At 44.6% G+C, this 21941-nt stretch overlaps 1 protein-coding gene across 1 annotated transcript in view; it reads right to left on the minus strand.

Annotated features, from left to right (window-relative positions):
* The window catches only part of ACBD6 (acyl-CoA binding domain containing 6), an 83158-nt gene that overhangs the window by 59224 nt on the left and 1993 nt on the right, over positions 1-21941 (minus strand). The window contains exons 3-4 of the mRNA XM_017737402.1: positions 15301-15365; positions 14707-14803 (exon numbers count right to left, since the gene is read on the minus strand). Coding sequence (XP_017592891.1) covers positions 14707-14803; positions 15301-15365 — 162 coding nt within the window. The remainder of the gene's footprint in view (positions 1-14706; positions 14804-15300; positions 15366-21941) is intronic.

The raw sequence follows: 21941 nt of genomic DNA on the forward strand, positions 1-21941 counted from the left end.
ATCCTCGTCCCTGCCTCGGTGTGCTGGATTTGTCAATAAAAGCCCAGCTCGATCCAAGGGACAATCGCATCCCGGCTGGCTGTCACTGGCAATGCTGCTCCAGGCAGCCTCAAAGCCTGACAACCACTTTTGGAACAAAATGGAAATACAGGGACTAATATTTGCTAACATCATTAATTCTTTTTTCCTTCCCCACTCCCCCTTCTTCCTTTATCCACCATGTCAAGATGTATACTTTTAAATTGTTGTCAGCCATAAAACAGACGTCGTGTCACAGTTCAGAGGTTAACATATAATGACAGACACATTAAAAACCCTGTCCAATGCCTCACTGAAAATTTCAGCTCCATCTTCTCTTCAACAAGACAGTGGCTCAAACTCACTTATAAGCTTTAACAACATTAAAGCCTAATCATGATTGAAAAATAAAGGAGAAAGAGAAGATAGTTTTATCATACTAAGCATTATGGAAATGCAAAACAATTAGAGACAAACATTTTCTTTGTGAGGGTTTTGTCATAAAACTCTCCCATAATCACAACATGATCCATTTCTCCTTTGGCATTTTTGGGGAGCAGGATGAAAATTATCATCTAAGAGGAGGAGCAGTAGCTTCCTAAAGGGGGTTGGTTTGGTGAATCACTCTCTTGCTATATCCCTGAAGACAGGACAGGGATGGTTTATTTTTCATTTCCACACCCAAGCTTTGTTCTGATCTACACAAAACAGGCTACAACAGATTTAACAAGATGGCAAATTCATGGGTCCTTCCAATGACCCACTTCAAGCTCAAGAGCCAGAAGTAGCTATAGAGATGCAAATGACCTCACTCTCAGTAATTAGCTGGGATGGAATGGGACACAGCTATTTACATGCAGGGCAAGGGACACCCAAGTCTGATGGAAGGAAGAGAAGTCCTACAGAAATACTACAAAACAGGAGGAACAGCACAAGTTTCAGAAAAACTTTTAAAAAAATGGAATACCATAACTTCGAGTTAACAGAAGAATGTGATCCCAGGCATGGGTTGAATGTAGGGCATCCCAGTTTTATCCAGAGCAATATGGGAACTCTGCCTGGCTGGTTTTGCATGCCTAGACACCCAGCAAATGCAACAACAGCTGGTGGCAAGGCACGTGGCTGCGTTGCACTGCACATCTATCATCCCCCAATTCCCTCACATCTCACTCTGGCTTTTCTCCACGCCCAAAACCTTAAATAACTTCTCATAAATGCATATTAAGAGAAAGCCATCAGCAAAAAAAGGGCCATCTCATCAAAATACTTATCTTCAAAGTTACCCGGGCTAATGCCTTAAAATGGTCAAGACTGAGGTTTTTCATCATCATGCACCTTGGAAACAGAAAAGTGAGACAACTTAAATGAGAGCAATGCATCAGGATCTCACACCTGAGCCACCACACCACATGGAAGAAGTTTGCACTGCTGATTGTATTATTTTCCTCTTCCTCCGAGCCTGATGCAGCTCAAGTCAGAGTAGCAGCTGTATCCAGCTTCGTGGGATAGACAAGGAACATTCCTAACAAAATGACTCCAGTCAAAGCTTCTCAAGCGTTTCCGCAGCAGCAAACACACAGTGCAGGTTCCAGTCTGCATTTGTGCCGCACCATTCACCTTCCTCCAGCTCACCTGTTCCTCCAGTGCAGGTGTCAGCCTGGCACATTCCCCGGCTTTCCTGCACGGCCAGGCACAGAACCCAGCCCCGGGCACAGGGACAGCAAGGGGCACACACAGCAGCACACCAGTGGAACACCCTCCTTGGCAGGAACATGGCAGCCTTCAGCAGCCACCCAAATCTGTCATGGCCTTTCAAGGTGCTGCAGGGCTTTGAAGTGAAACCAAGGGTCCTGAGCCACCAGGCCTGGAGGAGCTGCAGTTGCTGGATGCTCACAGAAATCTGCTTGGCTGGGGTAGGAGAAACCCTGGCCCATGTCCCAGCTCCCCGAACCACACCTGGGAGGTGTAGCAACTCCAGTCTGTTGTTATGGCAGGACAGGTGACGTGCTGGAACCCTGGCAGGCTCACAGGAAGGTACCAGCAAATCCCTGACATGTGCTGATTGAATTGTAATTAAGCTGGTATAGTCTCAGGTGAGAAATTTTACAGAAGACACTTCAGGCACAAGAGCAGACCTGCTCTGCTGGCCACCATGTTCCCCTAATGCTCTGGATTAACATTTCTCTATTTGAGGAGTGAGGATTATTAGGGAGACAACAAGAAAATGTAAACTCTCCTAAAGTTTCCGACACTCACCCCCCTCCTCTCCCTGTGTGCCACGGCCTGGCCATCCCCCTGGGAGGGGAACTTGGGCAGACACTAATTGTATTTGACAGCAGCAATTACACACAAGGCTGGAGATTAGAAGCTCGTTAATTGTGTGTGCCATAATTGCTGCCGTCTTTTCCTTTGCTAGTTAAGGCCCGTGCCAGGAGAGCCAAGGGGAGGAGGGTGCTCTCCGCCCCAAACGCAGGTGGTCCGAAGATGAGAGCCCTCGGACAGGGAGGAGATGTCCCCTGTCCCCCCATGCCGCGGGGGCTCTGACCCCGCAACAATGCGGAAGGGTCCTCCGGCAGTGCGGCTAATGAAGCGTGAAATGAGGACAAACAATGCTCTCTTCCAAAGGTATTTTCCACCTGTATCCTTCTGACTTTACAGCTCGGCTGAACTTCACACTACCTGCAGCGGGAGGGAAGGCAAATATTAACCCTTTGGAGGTGATGCTACTACAGGAAATACATCTTTACCCACTTATAAAATTAGGCATTGTTTTACACTGTTTAAATTCATCAAATCCTTCCTTCCCGACTAAGATACGAGCTCGGCATTTCTCAGCACTCTTTACTGACCGCTGTAAGGCAGTAACACCCAAAGAAGATACAAATCCCTCCTGGCTGAGGGCAGCCTCCCCTTACACTGCTGCAAAGCCACCTTTCACAGAAGGCTGCCGTACCCTCCACACCAGCCCTATTAACGACTGCCATAAACAGACTATTTTAATATTCCTCTCCCAACGATCCTTCTTGGCTCCCAGCAGCAGCTCGGCCGGAGCACGCACATGACTCAGCACCTGGAGCCTTTGCAAGAGCCCACTGAAGCTCTGTACAATCCGAGCAAACTGCCCATGAGAAATGGCAGCACACTGCAGGATAACCCGGGGTTGAGGTGGGTGTTTTGTTTTGCACATTGAAGGGTCAGTTTAGGTAATATTCCAATAATGGCTATGTTAAAAAAAAAAAAAAAAAAAAAACTGGTTTTTTTACCGAAAACAACAAAGACAACCTGTAAAAGTCTATGGTGTTTTGTTTTGCACATTGAAGGGTCAGTTTAGTTAATATTCCAATAATGGCTATGTTAAAAAAAAAAAAAAAAAAAAATCTGGTTCTTTTAAGTCTCATCACAGAATTTCCTTTTTAAAAACACAGTCTAAGACAGGGAAAACATTTTCCAGATTACAGTCAAAAAATAAAAACAAACATACTATAAGTAATGACATAGTTAAACAGTGCTGTGATCTAAAGCAAAGCCTTGCAGATGACTCATTTAACTATAATGACTTAATTAATAACTGCACCATAATCACAGTTGGAAATTAGTAGTAAAGACAGTCAGGGGAAGGGAAATAAATGTAAAATGCAAAACATAATTTTGAGCAAGTTTTATGCTTACTAGGAGCTGTGATTCCACAACTCACTGTACACATTCTAGCATATGCATGGAAGGAAATACTGTGCTCAATAAAAAACCCTAATGCAGTGGCTTCCCACAGTTTTTGGTTTGTGGAGCACCTTTTTAAAAGGAAAAGCAGGCATGGAGGTGGCAAACGTAAGACCACTGGAAGGCTCCTTTCCTCACACTCTTTTCATGGACTCTGCCAAAACTTGCAGAATCCCAGTGTCTGCAGACCAAAGGGTGAAGTGGGTGGCATTGTTTGGACCCTTCCAGTGTGATGGAAACCAGGCTTCCTGGTTAGTCCTGGAGCAATCAATCCCTTCAGTCACATCTCCTGTATGAAACTCCATCAGTGCCCAAACAGAGGGAACCAAGCTACGGACACAAACACAGCCTGTACTGTTGTGGCGGTTTTGTCAACTGAATACAAGATATTTATTTAGATTTACACAGACATTCGTAGGAGGAAGAAATATATTCTGAGCCAGGCTGGAAATACCGAACAACTCCGTGGCTTGGGATGAAACAGGTGCTCTGAAGCCTGAAAGCTGAAGGCAACCCTCACTTTTGGTAAATAAAGGATGTCAGCAGCCATCCTCTGCTTTCTGGAGTGACACTGGGCCAGACTGTGCTGCAGTGGCCAATGTCCCCACTGGCAAAAGGAACAGCTCCGAGGCTGCTTGAGCAGTGCCATGGACATTTGTTTCCCCCAGCAGATCTCGGCTGTGAAGGCAGAGGGTGGATTTATGAGGTCTGCGGGCACAGAAATGGCAGAATGAAGAGATCTTTGCTGGTCCCCATCCCCACAGACTCGGGCATGGGAAGGATCAGAGCATCCAAGCAGGAACAAGAAGGTTTCCAATAACCCTTGGCAGGCTCAGCCAGAGGGATGCAGGATCTGGATGCGGCTGCCTGGAGCAGCCTTTAGTGCTGAGCACTGACGCTGTGCCTGAGCCTTTCCCTGCCTTTGTGCTGGTTAGTTCAGCTCAAAGTACCTACAGGATGCTCCGGAGACATTTGAGGAGTGCCACCTTTCCTTACAATAGGAGTGATTTGGTACAACAGTGTCCAAGGATCCAAGTAGGAAACAATCCCTGCTCTTTTAAAGGAAAGATTTTTCCAATCTAAGAGACAAACAGCATTGACACGACTTTAACCAATGTGTTAGTTAACATCCAAACAAAATCTTAATCTCCAGTAATTATACTCAATACTTCCTTGACACTTCCTGTAAAGAGCAAGCTAAACATAACCACTTAACCTTTTTCTAACTTAAAAAGCAGTATTTTCACTAAAGAACCAGCTTAATTATGCTATAGCTTATGTTATACACAAAACACTTACAGCTATTTTCTGCTAACCAAAAGCATACTCTATTTTTAATTAACACACTCTCTCTTTTACGCCAGCCTTTGCACTGCCATGTGAAGCAGCAGGGTACACAGCCCCTTCCTGCATCTGAATACTTTAAGTAAATGTCTACAGCTACACACCTAAACATTAATGTATTACATATTATTCCACAGTAAGATAAACCTGCAATTTCCACCCAAGTTCCTGATTTTTTAAGAGCCTCTGACACAGCAAGTTGAGAGTCCTGCAACAGCTTCAATTACCTGGAAAAATCTGTTTGGTTTTTTTTTTTTAATTAGAGGTTGAGCCCTTCCCCACTTAAAGCAGTCAAGCTGCCAGCCCAGCCTGGTGGGTTGCTGGCCAAAACAGGGGCAAGAGGGCCAAAACAAGGGAGAGGCTGACATAGCTCCCGAGTGAGCAGCAGAGCAAGGCAAAGCCCCCCTCCTGGAATGTCCACCAAGTGCCACAAGCAGAGGAGTCAGTCCCTGCTCCTCCCACCCTCACCCACCACCTCACTCGACTGTCCTGGGAGACCTGACTTGGGTGCACTCAAGGCTTTTCCATGTTTCTGGGCACTCTGGGAAAATATTGGGATCCATGGATGTCAGGAAGGCTTTTGGTGGTGTCGTGGGCAGGAGGAATCATCATAGGATGGTGTGGGTTGGAAAGGATCTTAAAGGTTACCTAGTTCCAACCTCAGCTAAAACCGAGCAGAGAAAGCAGCTCTTGCCCTCCTGGTCCTCCCCACCTCACCTTGCAATTTCCTATTTATTTTTCCTCTCCTTCCAAACCTCCTGTTACACCAGAGGCCCTACTCTCTGCCTCAGGCTCCTGAGGACTCACCTGCCCTGTCCCTACAGCCCATGGCAGCATCCTGCTTGGCTCAACACCTCTCTCCTCTGCCAGCCCATCCTGCAGCTTTCTCAGCCCCCAGTTTGGTCATGTCAGCGCTACCAATTTGTACCAATTTTGGACCAATTTGTTTTAGCCAGAGGAGTTTCAGGACAGGAATGAACCTCACAGGAAAGTTTTGATTGCTGGTGGAGTCACTTCTCATGTAACAACACTGCTCTTTCCTGCTTCCAGCCTCACAAAGCTACTTCACAAAAACAAGCTTTTCAACGCTTTTGTCATTCACATTTTTGTTGCTGAGGAGCAGCAGCATTGCTGCTAAAATCTGCAACAAATGGAAACTGCACTTGGCATTTAAACCCCTTCCTTGCCTTGCCAGAAACTGCCACCTCAAGGCAGAAATGACAGAGAGCACCTCTGGTTGCATCTCAGTCATTTCAGCCTGTGGTCTGAAGTTTTAACAAATTCAGTTAAGTTATCTCAGTTTAAGCCAAGATCTCAGGCCCTCCCTGGAAATATCAGCATTTAACCATTTTCTGTCAACTCAGCCACAGAAGCAACAACCTTTTGCAGAGGATCTGCAGCAACTTACACCTGATCTGGTGATCAGGTCCTTCCCTGATCCTGAGATCCTTTCTCAGCTAGGAGAGCAATCGCCCAAGTGAAGTTTTAAGATCCCAGAGCTCAGCTGCATCCCGTGCTTCCAATCCCACAGTCGTGGGATCACAGAAGAACCAGGTGCTGTGGGACTGCAGCCAGACAGCAGAACCTGTTACTTCTAGACAAGGATTACAGGGAAAAGAAAAAAGCAACAAATTCCCTGCTGCACAGAAAGTTACACAGTAAAGTGCTTTGTCTCACTCTGTTACATCTTGTCATCACTGTATGCCAGTAGTTTGAGATTATATTTATATATATATATATAAATTTACTTGCTCTTTTTCCAATTGCCTCTGGTGTATCTGGCTAGCATGCAGCGTCTCCATCCACCTGCAGGCCAGGAATCATGATGCTGGGATGCCACACACATCACTTTGCTGCAGCAGCACGCTCAGCAAGGCAGAGCAATGCCTCTAATTATTCCTTTTTTCTGAATACATTCCAAACAGTATCTATTTCTGTAATCAGCGTAAGATGATGAAAATTAATTCAGTGGTGTATTCAAAAGGAAAAATATTTAAATATTAAATATTTAACCCAAATCACTGCATTGGTAACCAAAAAATGGTGATGCCCCCAATTCCTTGGTTGGAATTCTCAAAACCCACTACTGTTACATTCAAGTAGCTGCACACTAACAGCACACTTACAGCAGCGCATTGAAACTGCTGGATCTGAGCTGGAAAAACAAGGACTAGCATCTCTACAAGCCAAAGTCAGCCCATTGGAGGGCTAGTGAGATTGCCTATTTAACATACAGTATGTTTTCAGCAAGAACAGGCAGCTTAAAAGGAGGGAGAGAGAAGGCATAACCCTCGTCATAATAATTCTCTACTTTGATAAAGCTTAGGGGCATAGAAATGTGGGCAACCTCTGCACAGGATTCCAATGCAGCCTTCAATCCATGACTGCATTGCTGGTTTGCTTCCTAGACTTCAGTCTCTCTGAAATACAGACTTGCAGCTTGGCACTGTTGTATTTCAATCAATCGCTTGGTCGAGGATCAGAATGTCATAAATAAAAGAAGCTGAGACCATAAATTTCTGCAGAGATGTAAAATCAAAGAGAACAATCCAACAGACTCCCAGGGGGTGGGAGGCTGACACATATTCCAGCTGTTTATATTTCTACTGTGAGTTGCTTGTTCATTTTAACTTCTTCACTTCTGCACAGCTTGCCAGAGCCACAATTCCAAACAACTGAAAATCTCACTGGGGGTCTGGCATTTTGTTTTGTGCTCTACAATAAAAGACTGCAGGAAAGAAAAAGCCCTGTGATTTATCAAACTTGTCCACAGACAAAATGCCAGCCCCACCAGCACAGCACCCCAGTGGCTGGCAGGTGAGTTACTTGCTAGAACATGTTACTTGCTAGATTACACGTGCAAAGGCAGGGACAGAAAGGCAGCAAATCACCTGTGGACAGCTTTGTTTGTGAGTAGGATCTATATCAAGGACTTAAAGCATCAGCACATACTCCTCACGAGAAGATACAGCAAAGCAACACTGCCCACCTTTACTGCAGAAGAATGGGGAAATTTAGTTCATGTTTGTAGTGCGGCATTTTAGTTTCTGACACAACAGGAGCTCCAAAACATCCCCTTGCTAATAAGAAAAATTGGTTCTGAAAGCATGCTCCAGAAGCAAAGCACTTAAGGTCTAACTTGTGCAGACAATAAAGTGCCATTTTTCCACCTTGGATAAAACAAGGTGGGCCGCTCCACCTGTAGTCTCACAAGTAGGAGTGAAGAGTCCACCAACTGCAAGGTTTTGAGAGCCATGCACAGTAAAGAACTGCCTCCCACGGGAAGGCTGCATCCCCCACTAACTCCACTTGCATGCCAGAGATTGTCCATCATACGGCTGGCAAAAGGCAGCAGGGCAGGGCAGAAGAATTCCTCTGTGTGCTAAGATCTAACCCATCTCAGGATGTAAAACCCCTCAAAACTATTACATACCCCAGTGTGGTTCACAAAAAACCAACTCAGCAGTTTGTCTAAAACAGGAGGACATTGTAGTCTTACACGCCCCAAAGCCAGAAGCCTGGAGTGTAGCAATTTTCTGGTTTTAATCTTAATTTCTAGTGCTTCATTTTCTGCTAGAAGAATAATAATTAAAAAAAAACAAAATACAGGCTTGATAGTTTGGCTTTGTTCCATTTTGTTTTCAAAGGGGAAGAGTTTGATTAGAGTTTACACATTGTTTCAGTGATAGGCTTCTTCCAACATGGTCACCACTGAAGTAAGAGCTTCCAAAAACGTAGAGCAAACAGTGATGTTTGCTTCCTACATTTTGTAAGAATTATTATTATTATTATTGTAAAAAAGAAACCAAGCAAAAAGTCAGATATGAAGTTCCCTAAGGATGAAGTGCCACAGCAGGATCTACACAAAGAAATGTGCAGAGCAAAGCCCCTGCAGCACTGTTGCACAGCTCCTCTTTGCAGTGTGCTGCATTAGCACAGCCCAGGACAGCAAGCTTTAGGGAGCACAGCCATAATTTGATTAGTGCCCATTTTACACGATGCAATTAAATTGCTTTTATACTACAAAAGAAATAAAGTCGCTATTTTCAAAGTTTTTGACCTCTCAGCACAGCAAGCCATAAATTGAGATATTTCCCCAAACGAAGCAGGTATGCGAGCTCACTGCTGCTGGTAATGGGCAGAGAGAGACCCAAACAGGTCTCTTCCCATCCCCCTTGTAATCCTGCCCACACCACTCTGCTGCTCTTTCCCAACCACAAACAGTGGCTGCTGGGCCAGATTATCGAGGGAGACATCTGTTTGACTGATAGACAAAACAGGAAAACACCATGGGTGCACTCATTTTATTTACAGACAACAGTTTTTCTAATGCATTTCTTAATTTCCAGAAGAAGTTCCACTGGCCTGCAGAACTAACCAAGAAATCCACAGATTTCAGCCTGAAACTGCATCTACCAGCCACTAATCTAATTCTTAGAAGTTGACCAGACATAAAACCTGTAAGTTGCAAAAGATCAAAGCTTCTTGTTCCAGATATCAAGAGGACAGACTTGAGCAATGAGTCCAAATTTAAGAAAAAATCCAAGTTTTGATTTCCAAATTTTTTTTTTAATGCCATTGGAAACAGTTTGTATTTGAGTCATTACAGAAATGTTGAAGTTCCCTTGGAGGTCCTACGTTACAGAGGTTCTAAGTTGCCTGAGAGATCTTACTTAAATACAAGAGGCTCATCAATTTAAATCAATTCTTAAAACAATTCAGTTAACACCTACTGCAACCTGCCAAAAGCACACACACAAACTCAGCACCGCTGCAAATCTGGGAATTGTTTCTTCCTGCTTTTCACTGTATCCCTGAATTGAAAATTCTCTTTTCCACATTTTAGTTTCAACTTGCTGATTGCATATGAATGTGACAGAGAAAGGTTATTTCACCAGAAGGCACAAGGGATGGAGCCCAGCCCTGGGCACAGGGTACCTGGCCACCCACCTTATCAAATATTGCCCCCTGCAGTACTTCCTGCAAAAACACCCAATGGACAAATCCATTTGTTTTATTCCCGCAGGTTTTCCAGCCTACTGGACTGCTCCAAGCCTGCAGCAATTGTGCATTTGCTATTTTATTCACTCTGACGTTTTTCTCTGTTTCATGAGACTTTCTGTTCCCCAAGGGTCCTCTGCTGGCATGACCTGGTGCTCCCACACCAACCCAACAAAGGAGGGATTTTAGTCCCATTCACACTTGGGCCAGAACACAGAGAAATAAATCCTCCCCTACTCAAACAAGGCACAGAATAGTATTTAAAAAAAACACAGGCAGCTTTCTCCCTTGTAAACATCAGAACTGGGACTTCACACCTTTAAGAGCCTAAGAAGATGTTTGGTGAATGCCTATTTTCTTTGAGGTAGAGCTCTCTTTCCCACTTTGCGTTAGAGAGAAGCCTCTGCTCTTTAGATTCCTGATCTCCAACTTTCCTCACTGCACAGCAGGAACCTTACTAACTGCATTAGTGGTGAAGTTGAGTCAAACAAGTTAAAACGCCAACTTTTTAAACTTTGATATATAAATAGAAAATAATTAAGTCCTCCTGTGTGTTTCAGCACTCAAAGCAAATAGGAAGAGGCCTCTAAGTGTTTGGGAAAGGATGCCACTGAAGTTAGTAGTGACAAGCTGTTCAGACTGGAACTGGTAAATGCGCAATATAAGAAATAGGAAAAGGAAATATTTAGAACCGAGTGATGCCAAAATTGCAATCAGCAAATGGAAGGCTAAATGTGCTGAGCAAATTTGGATGCTTTTTTTATTATTTATTTTTATTGTTTGAGCTGTGCCATATAACCATCTCGTTACAAGAAGAGATCAATAACAGCTCCCGGCCACCCCGCTGCGGCGTCGTGTCACACCTCCACCCACAGCCCCTGCGACACGATTTTGCTGGAAGGGACATGTTTGACGCTGCTGAGAAGAGAAGTGCTGGCCTGCTTCTGCCTCTTTGGGTTTGAAAAATCTGGGTGCCTGAAGCCAGTGGGGATTTGTGCCATCCAATTCACAGGAGAGATGAGAATTTCGGTGTGTGGGGAAATGGAATGGAAACACAGCCACTATGACTCTCAAAACCTGCAAGCACTGAAGTGCCCAATTACGCAGCTATGTACCTGAGAACAAAGTTACTGCATGAAGATGCCAGACACCCAGCTCGTGAAGGTGATACTCCCCAGCCCCCTGGGCCCACCACTGAAGCTGCAGGACAGCACCACGGCAGGTGGCTGGCAGGGAGGGCGGGTGAGTGTCAGCACCACGCTCACACCAGCCAAAGCCACCAAAAGCATCTGTCATTTGCTGCCAGTAAAGCAGGAAGAGGACAGGTGAACATGGGAGAAGAGAAGCAGCCGGGACATATCTTCCTTTGTAAAGGACCTGAAGCAGTGGGAGGTGTTGACGGCATGAAATGTTTCTGTTTAAGGCTGGAGAATGCAAAAGAATGGCTTCATAAATTATTCTCTGTTCTGGAGGAAGAGTGAATAGACTTGAAGGACAGGTGATGTCTCTGAAATATGCAAATAGAGCTGAGCTGGTCCAAGCAATTACCTTTCCACTGCCTGGAACGTCAGACTGAAAGCAATGACTCACAAGAAACAAAAGATGTGCTAAAAAGTAGAAGATGACAAAGGAAGACTGCATCAAGAGGAGAATGGAGAGAGCATGGAAAAGAATATTCCTGACCTCCTACTAACAGCTGTTCTTGGGAAAAGGAACAAAACAACCCACAACACACAGTAAGATCAGGCCAACACAGAGGGGCTGAATTGCAAAACATCCTGAAAGGCAACTGTGATTATTGGTTCTAGACAAACACAGCCATGAGATTCTCGTGGCTTCATGGATGTAAAGACAACGGACCTCACCTCAAATATCCTCCAGGTTACCTGTTATTTTTAAAGATTTTCCAGCAAATAAAATGGCTGAAAATAAGTGCAGTGTGATCATTTCTTTCCAGATTTTAGACAAAGCTCTGAGAGAGAAGATTAGGCAGGACTGTGAGACAACCTGCGGGCAGCAAGGGTGAAAAAGAAATTAAACTACACTGGAAACAGCCAAGCAGATACTGTCAAAAACGTCACACAAACTTCAGAGGGCACAGAACAGCTGCTGCCTCTCCACATTCAGCTGTCTCCTAATGAAGTGTGGGTAGTCCAAACTCAGTGCAGAACAGGAAGCAGCAGGTGAGATTTTGGCTGCTATTAGAGTCCTCATTGCTTCTGGACACAAAGTCAGGGCAGTCCTACTGCATCAGAACTCTTTTACGTTGGTCTTTTTTTTCTCCATCCAGAACAAAGATACTAAATTAAAGCAAGTACAGTCTAATGCTGAAAATGTACTAATAAAGAAACTGCAATACGAAAGAATGAACCAATGGAGAAACAAGAAAAAGGAATGAAGAAGTGTATCTATTTGGACTGCACAAGAAATACTGCATTTAGTTCCATTCTATTTACTAACAAAAGTACTGATAGCCTGAAGACTGCAGAACAGCAGCAAATCTGCTAAGGGAAAAATGAACCTATGAAAAAAATAAGCAGTTTTTAAACTTAAAATTTTGCATATTTAATACTAAAGGATCAGGACAATAAAGCCCTTTTGGAAATATATGAAACAGGAGACTGAGGAGGATGTTAAATAACACAAAAGAACAACTTTAATGGATGAGATGAACTGTTGAAGAAAAAGAAATTTGGGAACACTGAGAAAACTTTAAAATAGCAAAATTCATGAGGACGCACTATAAGAAATTGTACACCTTTGTACTGTAATTACTGTTTATGATTCATAATGACGTGAAAGCCAAACTTTTTGAATTTGTAACATGCACTTTATACTGCTTTTAACCAGACACTTGGAGTACTTCATTCACGATCTACGGAACATAAGAAAAATCTGAAGGAGCCCAGCAGATGAGCATGTAAAGGAGACACAATGACAGTGATGAAGCACCTTGTAATGTAGCCACAGCTCTTTTCTAGAAATCCAATTTGAAACCTGAAGACTAAAGTAGCTATTTTATCTCCATCCCCTGACACATGCATCTCCATCATTTTAAAGAACAGAGCTCCCTCTCGTGGCTCCAGAACGTTGATTTGGTGGGGGGAAGGAAAAACTGGAGAGCAGCATGAGATACAAAACAGAGAGGACGCCTGACAGCATTTTGGTCCTATAAAAGTGGAATTACAAGGATGCCATAATAAGAAGGACAGGTGAATTCTTGTGAAGAAAGCAATGCCACCTCTACTTCAATGCTAACTTTTAAATCACATTTTCTGCTAAGGTGACCTCCTCGATTTAGGGGAAGAGGGGAGGAACAGTGCTGCCAACCTTTCTTTGTTTGCTATTTGGGTTCTTTGAAATATTTTGTAAAAACGGACAGATTACTCCTCTTTCCTGAGTGTCAGCTGTGTAACCTGAAGCTCACTACTGTGACAGTAAGTATTTCTCTGAGGCAAGAAATGGAAGGGAATACCCAAAAAGCTAAGCCTGTCACCATGCTGAGAAGTTTCTTCAGGAAAGCACTGGGTATTTTTTTTGAATATTTTTTTCCATTTTTAAATTACTATTCATGTGTTTCACTTGACACTTTCTTCATTCAGGGTTATACATGGATTTTTACAAATTACTTTATTTCTGTATGAGAATTTTAGATTTGACCAGAATTTACCCAGCAAGCAGCCAGCTTTGGCTAAACGCACAGCATATTAAAATATATTCTCCAAGGGCATTAAAAAGGGCTTTTTCTAAGTGACAATGTTTCTTTGCTGCAAGAACACTATCAGTGGCATGAAATATGTAAAAAAAATTAACCTTAAGTCTCAAGAACAGCATCAGAAGACAACTCAGAATCAAATTCTTGATTCATAAGATTGTGCCCACACAATTTTGCTTCCAAAGCACAGGAGCATAGAAGAACAAATTTCCTACCTTGAGAAGAAATTACCATGCCTTCAGCATTTTACTATTAGTGAAATAACTCTATTTCCAAAGGCTATACTTTTTCTAAAGACCAATCCTTTTTAAAAATTGTATAAAAATCAGTCTACAAACAGGAGATATCCTTAAGGATTCAATCAAGTAATAAACCTGGTAGATGAAAGACAGATTAATTAAAATGACAGTACAGTCTCCCTATAACACACAGATACAGACTTGTTATGTTGGAGTACCTAATCATAATCAGATTTGGTAATTTCCTGCATCGAAACAAAAAGGAAACATTTTTAGAATTGATCATTCAGTTCATGTCACTTTCATGGAGATTGCTTTCTATTGATCAACACTTAAATAGTAGTTGAAAAGAGAAGGATGAGAAAAGGATAAAAAGTATCTTTACATGCTAAATACAGCATGAACCAATAAGAGCAAAATAAATTAGATCACTACAGCCAAACCAACCCTGTGCATGCGCTCACTGTAATGAAGATCATTATGAATGAAAGAGATGGTTCTTCATGCTTCAGTCACAACAAAAGGAGAGTTTTAAAAATTAATTTAGACTTTAATCTGCTCAAAATGAAGTTCATCATGCAGCAATTAAAGCCTGTGAGAAGCTGAACCATTGTCAGCTTTACAAAGACAACCTCTGGTTTGTTTTCCGAACAATATTTCCACGTTTCCTACCTGCGGATTCCAGCTGGGGTCGAGTTTTTTCACTGCAGCAACGTACTCCTGCATAGCCTGGTGAGGGCTGGTATCTCCCAGGGCTTTCCAAGCCTCCCTAGGAGCAACAGCAAAACATCAGTGAGCCCCTTGGAGACAGCACAAGGTGTTTTTATAGAGACATCAGTGGAACACACTGAACAGATTCATCAAAATCCTTTCAGGGCATGCAAAGCCATCTTTCATTCGGCTTGAAACAGTCAGCTTTTCTCTGAGGCCATGAATGGCCACTGTCAGTGCAGCTCTGTTGTAAAAGGATCTTTCAGGGGATCCTGATCCAGGCTGGGACACAGTTTGTGTTCACAGAGCTCCACCTTTTTTGTTGTGTGCAGGCCAGTTCTGGATGAAGACAGTAAATACGGGAGTCTGGTATTTCACATTTGTATCAGGCACAGCAGCAAACGTTTCCCTGTTAAACAAAGGATTTTAAAGCCACTTCAGTGGCAGACTCTCCAAGCTGACATCCCCTAGGTCCATAATCTGTCAACAGATAAAACAAGATGCAACAAAAAGTAGAGCCAGAAATTGCTAGAAATGACAAGGATTTCCACTTACCATTTCTGCTTTCCCTCAAAATCAAAGAAGCTTGGCTTGGGGGTATTACAGGTTCCAAGTTTCACCTAAAGGAAAGAAATTTCCTTCTGTCAGAACAAAACAAAGGGGACTTGCACAAGGAAAATTCTGTGTTCTGATGGTTTCAGGGTAACCATGTCATGAGGCCAGAAGAAAGGTTTTTTTGGGAAACAACTTCATCAACCCCATCCTACCCCTACTTTAGCACCTCTGCATCCCTGGGTGCTCTTTGCATGATGCAAGGGAAGCAATTTTGTTATGCAGCTCATTTCTTTTGCATGCATTACCCACAGGGACAACCAGCAAGTGATTTCTCACTAATGTTATGTTTATTACCCAGCCAAATGCCTCATCCCCCACCAGTATAAAGAAAAATTCTGTTGATTAGGGTTTCTACAGAGATGATTATTCATTAAGGCTGAAATTCACCTGCTTCCACACAAAGCTCGAGCAAACAGACTTTGCTTAATTATTTTCAAGGTCCTCTGGAAGGCAAGGGGACAAACCCAGAGCAAAGGAATGCCAGGCAGCTCCTAGATCTGCTCCGAGGCACCCGGCTGCACGGGAGCCCTGCGTGAGAGACAAGTCAAGGCCCGAGGGCCAGAGATGAACCAATCTGTCAGAAACAAGGCAGAAATTAAAATGTGGGGGGTGAAAATAAAAAACACAAGGAAGAAAGGGAACGAGCCAGAACCCAGGGATAGATATATGGAAAAAGTGTCATAGCCAGTGAAAAATGGACTTGGTGCCAGTGGGATCCAGGCAGTTTCCCACGTATAAAATTTTTTTAACACAAGGATGATGGGGGGAAGACTAGAAGCCAGAGCTGAACCACGGCTCCAAATGCAGCAGCCCCTGGGAAGCAGTTACCACACCCAGTCCCCACAGGAGAGGGCACAGCACAGAGGGGACCCCAGGGAGGGAACACGGGCACATCCTGGAGGTGGGCAAAGGCTGCTGGATGTTTTGTTAGCCAAGCAAAACCAAACTGCATTCAGCAATGTTTTATGAAATATGCTCAAGTGTTCAGGCAGGTGAAGTGCTTAAATCAACTAACAATTCTTCACCTTAACAGGGTGGGGATTTTATGCTGAGGATGGAATCATTAATCAGGCTTTAAGGAGAGCATGCCCATGCTGAGAGATATTTATTAGTTACACTATGTTTTCATTTAAAGTGTTAGAGGATATGAGTGACTGTAACTGAAATTAATTTTCTCTATATCTGACTGTCTCCCAGTGAGCAATTCATCCAAATTAGAACATCTTAGCTGGCCTTTAAAACAACATATTGCATTTCATGGAGAAATAGAATAGGCTAGCAACAGTTAGGTTCTATAAATCAATCACAACCCATGTAGTCTAAATGTTCTACTATGCTCTGAGGTGGATCGGACCACTTGTTTCAAAAAGCAAAACAAACAGGGGAATAAAATGCAAATTCATTATCTCTATGGAAAACGCCTGCTTGGCAATTCTTTAGTTCAACAGCCAAGCTGCAAAAATTGGCCAAGATAGATAAAAAAAAAAAATCTGCTTTAATATTAATTTTCCACTACCATCATCAAAACACGACAGCAGTTTCCTCTCTGGAGATTTGGCACTCAAAGGCTGTTCTAGCATTGGGGAAGACTGTTAGTAACATCGATAGTAATACAAATCAAGGAACAGTAGTTAAATTTCATCCATCAAGAGGGGGAAAAAGTGCACTTGTGCCCTGCTTGCTATTTTAAGATATATTAAAAAGGCTTGCAGAGGTTTTGTTGGAAAGAATAAAAGACAGGATTTTGGCTCCTCTCTTTTTGCCGCAAGACTCCATAATGCAGGAGAAACCAACCAGGAATTTAACATAAGAGGGGACCCGAGCCCGACAGCTGAGGCAGGGCAGTTAAACATGCCAATACTGACAAAAAAAGGCAAAATTTTGTGCAGGACTCTGTCCTCCTGCTACTTCCCTAGAGGACCTCAAAAGCTGCTTTACTCCATAGCCAGCACAAAGACAAGGGCCTGTATTAGTATTTTAAATTAAGACTTTCTCATTCCGTGTCCAGAAAATAATTATTGAAGGTCTCTAGGGTGCTGACTGGTCACTTGATGCTCAGCTCTCCTCATTTACAGTTCACCAGCTGCATTAAAAGAACATGACAGCCAGAATGCATTAAAAACTTCCTGGTATTGCTTCTGCATGCAGAACTACCTGCAGGCGCTATCCTCATGAGTTGCACAAACACGACCCAGGCAGCCCCAACCGGGCAGTGTCTGCAGCCATCTCCATTTGTGACCAAAATAAATCTGGAAACCTTGGATGAGGCCTTCACCTGAGAGCTGAAGGTCAATGACATTCAGAAGAGGGAGAGATACTCAGAAATGTGTTCATGCTGTACACCGTCCCCATACAACTTTAGCTGCTGCTCTACACCGTGAGAAACCTTGAGATTCTCCTCACACATTACTCCACGACTGGTTTTCCCTCCCTGGTGGTGGTGAAATGGCTCTCTGCTAATTTTTCTGCCAACATATTTATACAGCAGGATGTTCCAGCCAAACATTCCTACCTGACTGTAAATCTGGTAAGGTGAATTGTATTTGCAGCCTCCCTGTGGAGCAGTAACAGGAACAGAACCTCCCTGGACAGCAGGACTACGCTCTCACTGTACACAAGCCAAGTAAGCTAAATTTCTTTTTCAAGATGGCAATTCCCGCCTGCTCCTGCCCACAGCTCTGCCCCAACCCATGGGAAAGCCCTGACTGAAAATGGGGTGTAAGGAAGAACAAGCAAACACCAGCCACAGAAGGGGTCATGATGACCAAGGGACTGCATGTCCCGGAGACAGAGAGTGACACTGGTAACAACCAAGTCAGTGCCATCACACGGTTCCATGCTGCAGGAAGCTGCAGGCAGAAATTCCTGTGTTCAGGCCAGGCTTGTGGCATCACGGTCCACAATATTTGAAAGACATCATGCAAAACTGAAACTGGTATTATATTCTTGAGCCCACACTCGGGGACAGTACAAGGCCCATTTTGCCGTCAGCACTGGATTTCCAGCTTGCCAGCACCCCCCAGCATTTACACAGACACATCCTCCCCCTGGCAGGGCAGTTTTCCCAGTCCAATAACTTCCAGCAAGTTCTGGATTCCCACCCCTATCTAAATCACCACTACTACACTGGTCTCCACTACTGCACCTTCTGAACCTCAGATTTCTACATCCTCAACACGATGGGCAAGCGCTCCCTTCACTTGACCACTACAGACACAAGGCCCAGACCAGTGATTTGCCCAAAACCACACAGAAAGTAGTGGAAGGAAAGAAAAATCGGTCCCAGTCCAGAGCCTTATGGACTGGTCTGTTCTTCCTCCTGTTGTGGGGCAGAGTCATAAACTCAGCAACATCTTCTAAAAACCTCACTGGAGATGACAACTAAGCAATTCCCTTATTTTCAAGTCTCTGACACATAAACAAAATCAGAGAGAAAAGTAATAAAATCCTGAAATGGCCTCCAATAAAAGGTAATAAAATTCCAGGAAAATGTCTATATACCCAAACAGTTTGAAATAAATAATGTACAGTATTTTAACAGAGAGCTCAGCTGTTACTGTCACCTCTTTTATGACGGTGCTGTATCTTAAATCAAAGCCTTTAGTGACACAAAACACTAAACTGGGAAAAGACAAGGATGCCAAATCAAGGACAGTGGACAGATCTGAGTCAGCACCTTTTGTGTGCCAGCAATTCCACTGTCCACCGGGGTGATATATTAGCAGCTCATTATGCATCCTGATACCGCTGCTGTAATTAAATACAGAAAACTTGCATTAAGCACCCTCGGTTTGATTTAAAGCACAAAATGCTGCAAAACTTAAAGTTAGCAGGGCATAATCCCGCCAATAGCTGTGCTAGCAAACCTCTCCCCTCTCCAGTGCCAGCACTACACTCCCAGGCACTCTGTAAGAGGGATGGCACCTTTCCGAACTGGGAAGGCACAGAAATCCAGGAGCCAAGCACAGCCTGAAACCGAGGAGCACAAAGGCACTTGCTGTCACATCCTGCTTGGTCAGGGACACAGGAGAAGGACACAGAAGTGCCCTGTTCTCCTTAGTGGAAGGCAGCTGGAAATCTGTGCTGACAAAGTGTTAATTGTCAGCTTTTCCTGACTTGTATCAAAACTCTAGTGAAACAGCTTCTGATTTTAGCAATTTTTACCATTAAACTCCTTATTGGTTTTACAGAGCTAACACCAGGAAACCCTCTGGAGTCTGTGGACAATCATGAGCTGAAAAGCAAGCAATCCCTTCCCATTTCCACCCAGGACAGTCACAAAGCATTTGAAACAGAGCAAAAACCACAGATAATATATGCAACAAGCATCCTGAGAATACAGGCAAAAAATGATAGAAAAGACGCCTTTTTCATCTCATCCTGGGCACTGTAAAATTCTCCTAGTACTTTTTTTTCCCATGCTCCTTTTTCTTACAAGGGAAGGAGAAACCTGGAGACCTGTTTAAGCGCTAAGCACAATCTGAAAACAAAACCTCACGTGACCGGCCTGCTTTTAACATAATTACTGGTCCACAAACCACAGCCTGGGAGCTGCCAGCTTAGAGGATAATTAAATATTGCACTAAAAAATTGAGAGCACTTACACACAGCAGTAGCAGGACACAGGTAATCCATGTGGGAGGAACATACATGGAAGATGTGCACACCCAGCTTTGTCTATTTGCCCAAATGAGTGGGATTCAGTTCTCAAGCTGAGGCAGCATCTCTTGCCACACATTTGAGCCACAGAACCACAGAATGGTTTGGCTTGGAAGGGACCCTAAAGATCAACTAGTTCCAAGCCCCTGGCATGGACAGGGACACCTTCCACTACCCCAGGTTGCTCAGAGCTCCATCCAGCCTTTATTTGTACTTTCACTCTTTCACCTTCCGGGTCTAACAATACTTACAGTTTTCTCTTTCTCCAGTTTAAGTGATTGTTACAGCCCTTTGCAACTGGTGCTGTTCTTGGTTTGTTTTATGTAACTTCTCCCCTGGCAGCAGAAGAAGTTACACCGTGTATTTCGGCAGGATGCATCCTACAGCTTGCTCAGGTCACAGGGCCTGAACGGGAAAAGGGGGCTGTGTTCAAGGTTACAACCAGCCCCAACCAGCTCCGTTTCCCAGCCCACTCGCGAGTCCTCCACGGACAGGTCTGCACAGGCGCGTCCTTTGTGACGCCCCCAAAGAGGCAGTGCCCACCCCTGGGACACTGGTGTTCATCCCGCTGTCTCCAACAGGGAGATGGGCACTGTGCACCACCTCTCCATCCCGTCCCACAGCCTCATCCCCCAGCAGGCACACGGAGCTGGGAAAACACAGCCATGGCAGTGGGATTTACCAGTCAAGTTACTCTGCAAAGCCTCAGGGACGCTGACAGGCGACCAGCCTGCCTGAGAGCTGAGCTGCCAATGGCAAGGGACAGATCCTCCACACCAATTTCAGCCACCGTGGACTCTGCCAAAGCCAAACCAATGCCATAGAATCGTTAAGGTTGGAAAAGACCCCCATGATCATTCAGTCCAACCTTTGGCCAAATGCCACCATTCCCACTAAACCATATGGCAAAGTGCCACAGCTACGCGGTTTTTGAACACTTCCAGCGATGGTGATCCCACCACTTCCCTGGGTGGCCCATTCCAGTGTTTTCCCACTCCTTCAGGCAAGAAAATTTTCCCACTATCCAACCTGGACTTCCCCTGGCACAACTTGAGTCTGTTTCCTGTCATTCCATGGATGCAGGGTCAAGGCCACCCACACTGAGCAAGGGTGAGAGGTGAGGAACAACAACCAGGGTGCTGGATTTACAGAATCATCTGGTTTGGAAAAGACCTCTGAGATCACCAAGTCCAGCCTCAGACCAATCACCACTGTGACAACCAGACCATGGCACTAAGGGCCACATCCAGCTGTTTCTTACACACTTCCAAGAACAGTGCCTCCACCGGCTCCCTGAGCAGCCCCTTCCAATGCCTGACCACTTTTTCAGTGAGGAATTCTTCCTGATGTCCAACCTGAACTGCACCCGGCCCAGCCTAAGGCCATTTCCTTTTGTCCTGTCACTTGTTACTCGGGAGCAGAGCCTGACCCCCACCTGGCCACAACCTCCTCTCAGGTGGTTGTAGAAAGCAACAAGGTTCCCCTGAGCCTGCTTTACTCAACGCAGAGCCCCCCCAGCTGCTCTTCACCAGACTTGTGCTCCAGACCCTTCCCCAGCTCCGTTACCTTCTCCAGACACACTCCACCACCTCAATGTCCTTCTGGAACTGAGAAGCCCAAAACAGAACCCAGAATTTGAGATGCGGCCTCACCCATGCCCAGCACAGGGGGTCGCTCAGTGCCCTGGTCCTGCTGGAACTGAACATTTCTATTCTCTATGTTATTTATCACCGGTCACACTACGGCTGATACAGGCTAGGATGCCCTTGGCCTTCCTGGGCTCACGTTCAGCTGCTGTCGAGCAACATCCCCAGGTCCTTCCCCGCTGGGGCACTTCCCAACCACTCTTCCCCCGAGTTTCGCGGGGCTCTGTCCCACCAGGCTCCCTCCTCCTGCCCCGCAGGAGCGGCCGGCGCTGTCCC

This window comes from Corvus brachyrhynchos, unplaced genomic scaffold, assembly GCF_000691975.1.
Source record: "Corvus brachyrhynchos isolate BGI_N302 unplaced genomic scaffold, ASM69197v1 scaffold466, whole genome shotgun sequence".
Taxonomy (NCBI): Eukaryota; Metazoa; Chordata; class Aves; order Passeriformes; family Corvidae; genus Corvus; species Corvus brachyrhynchos.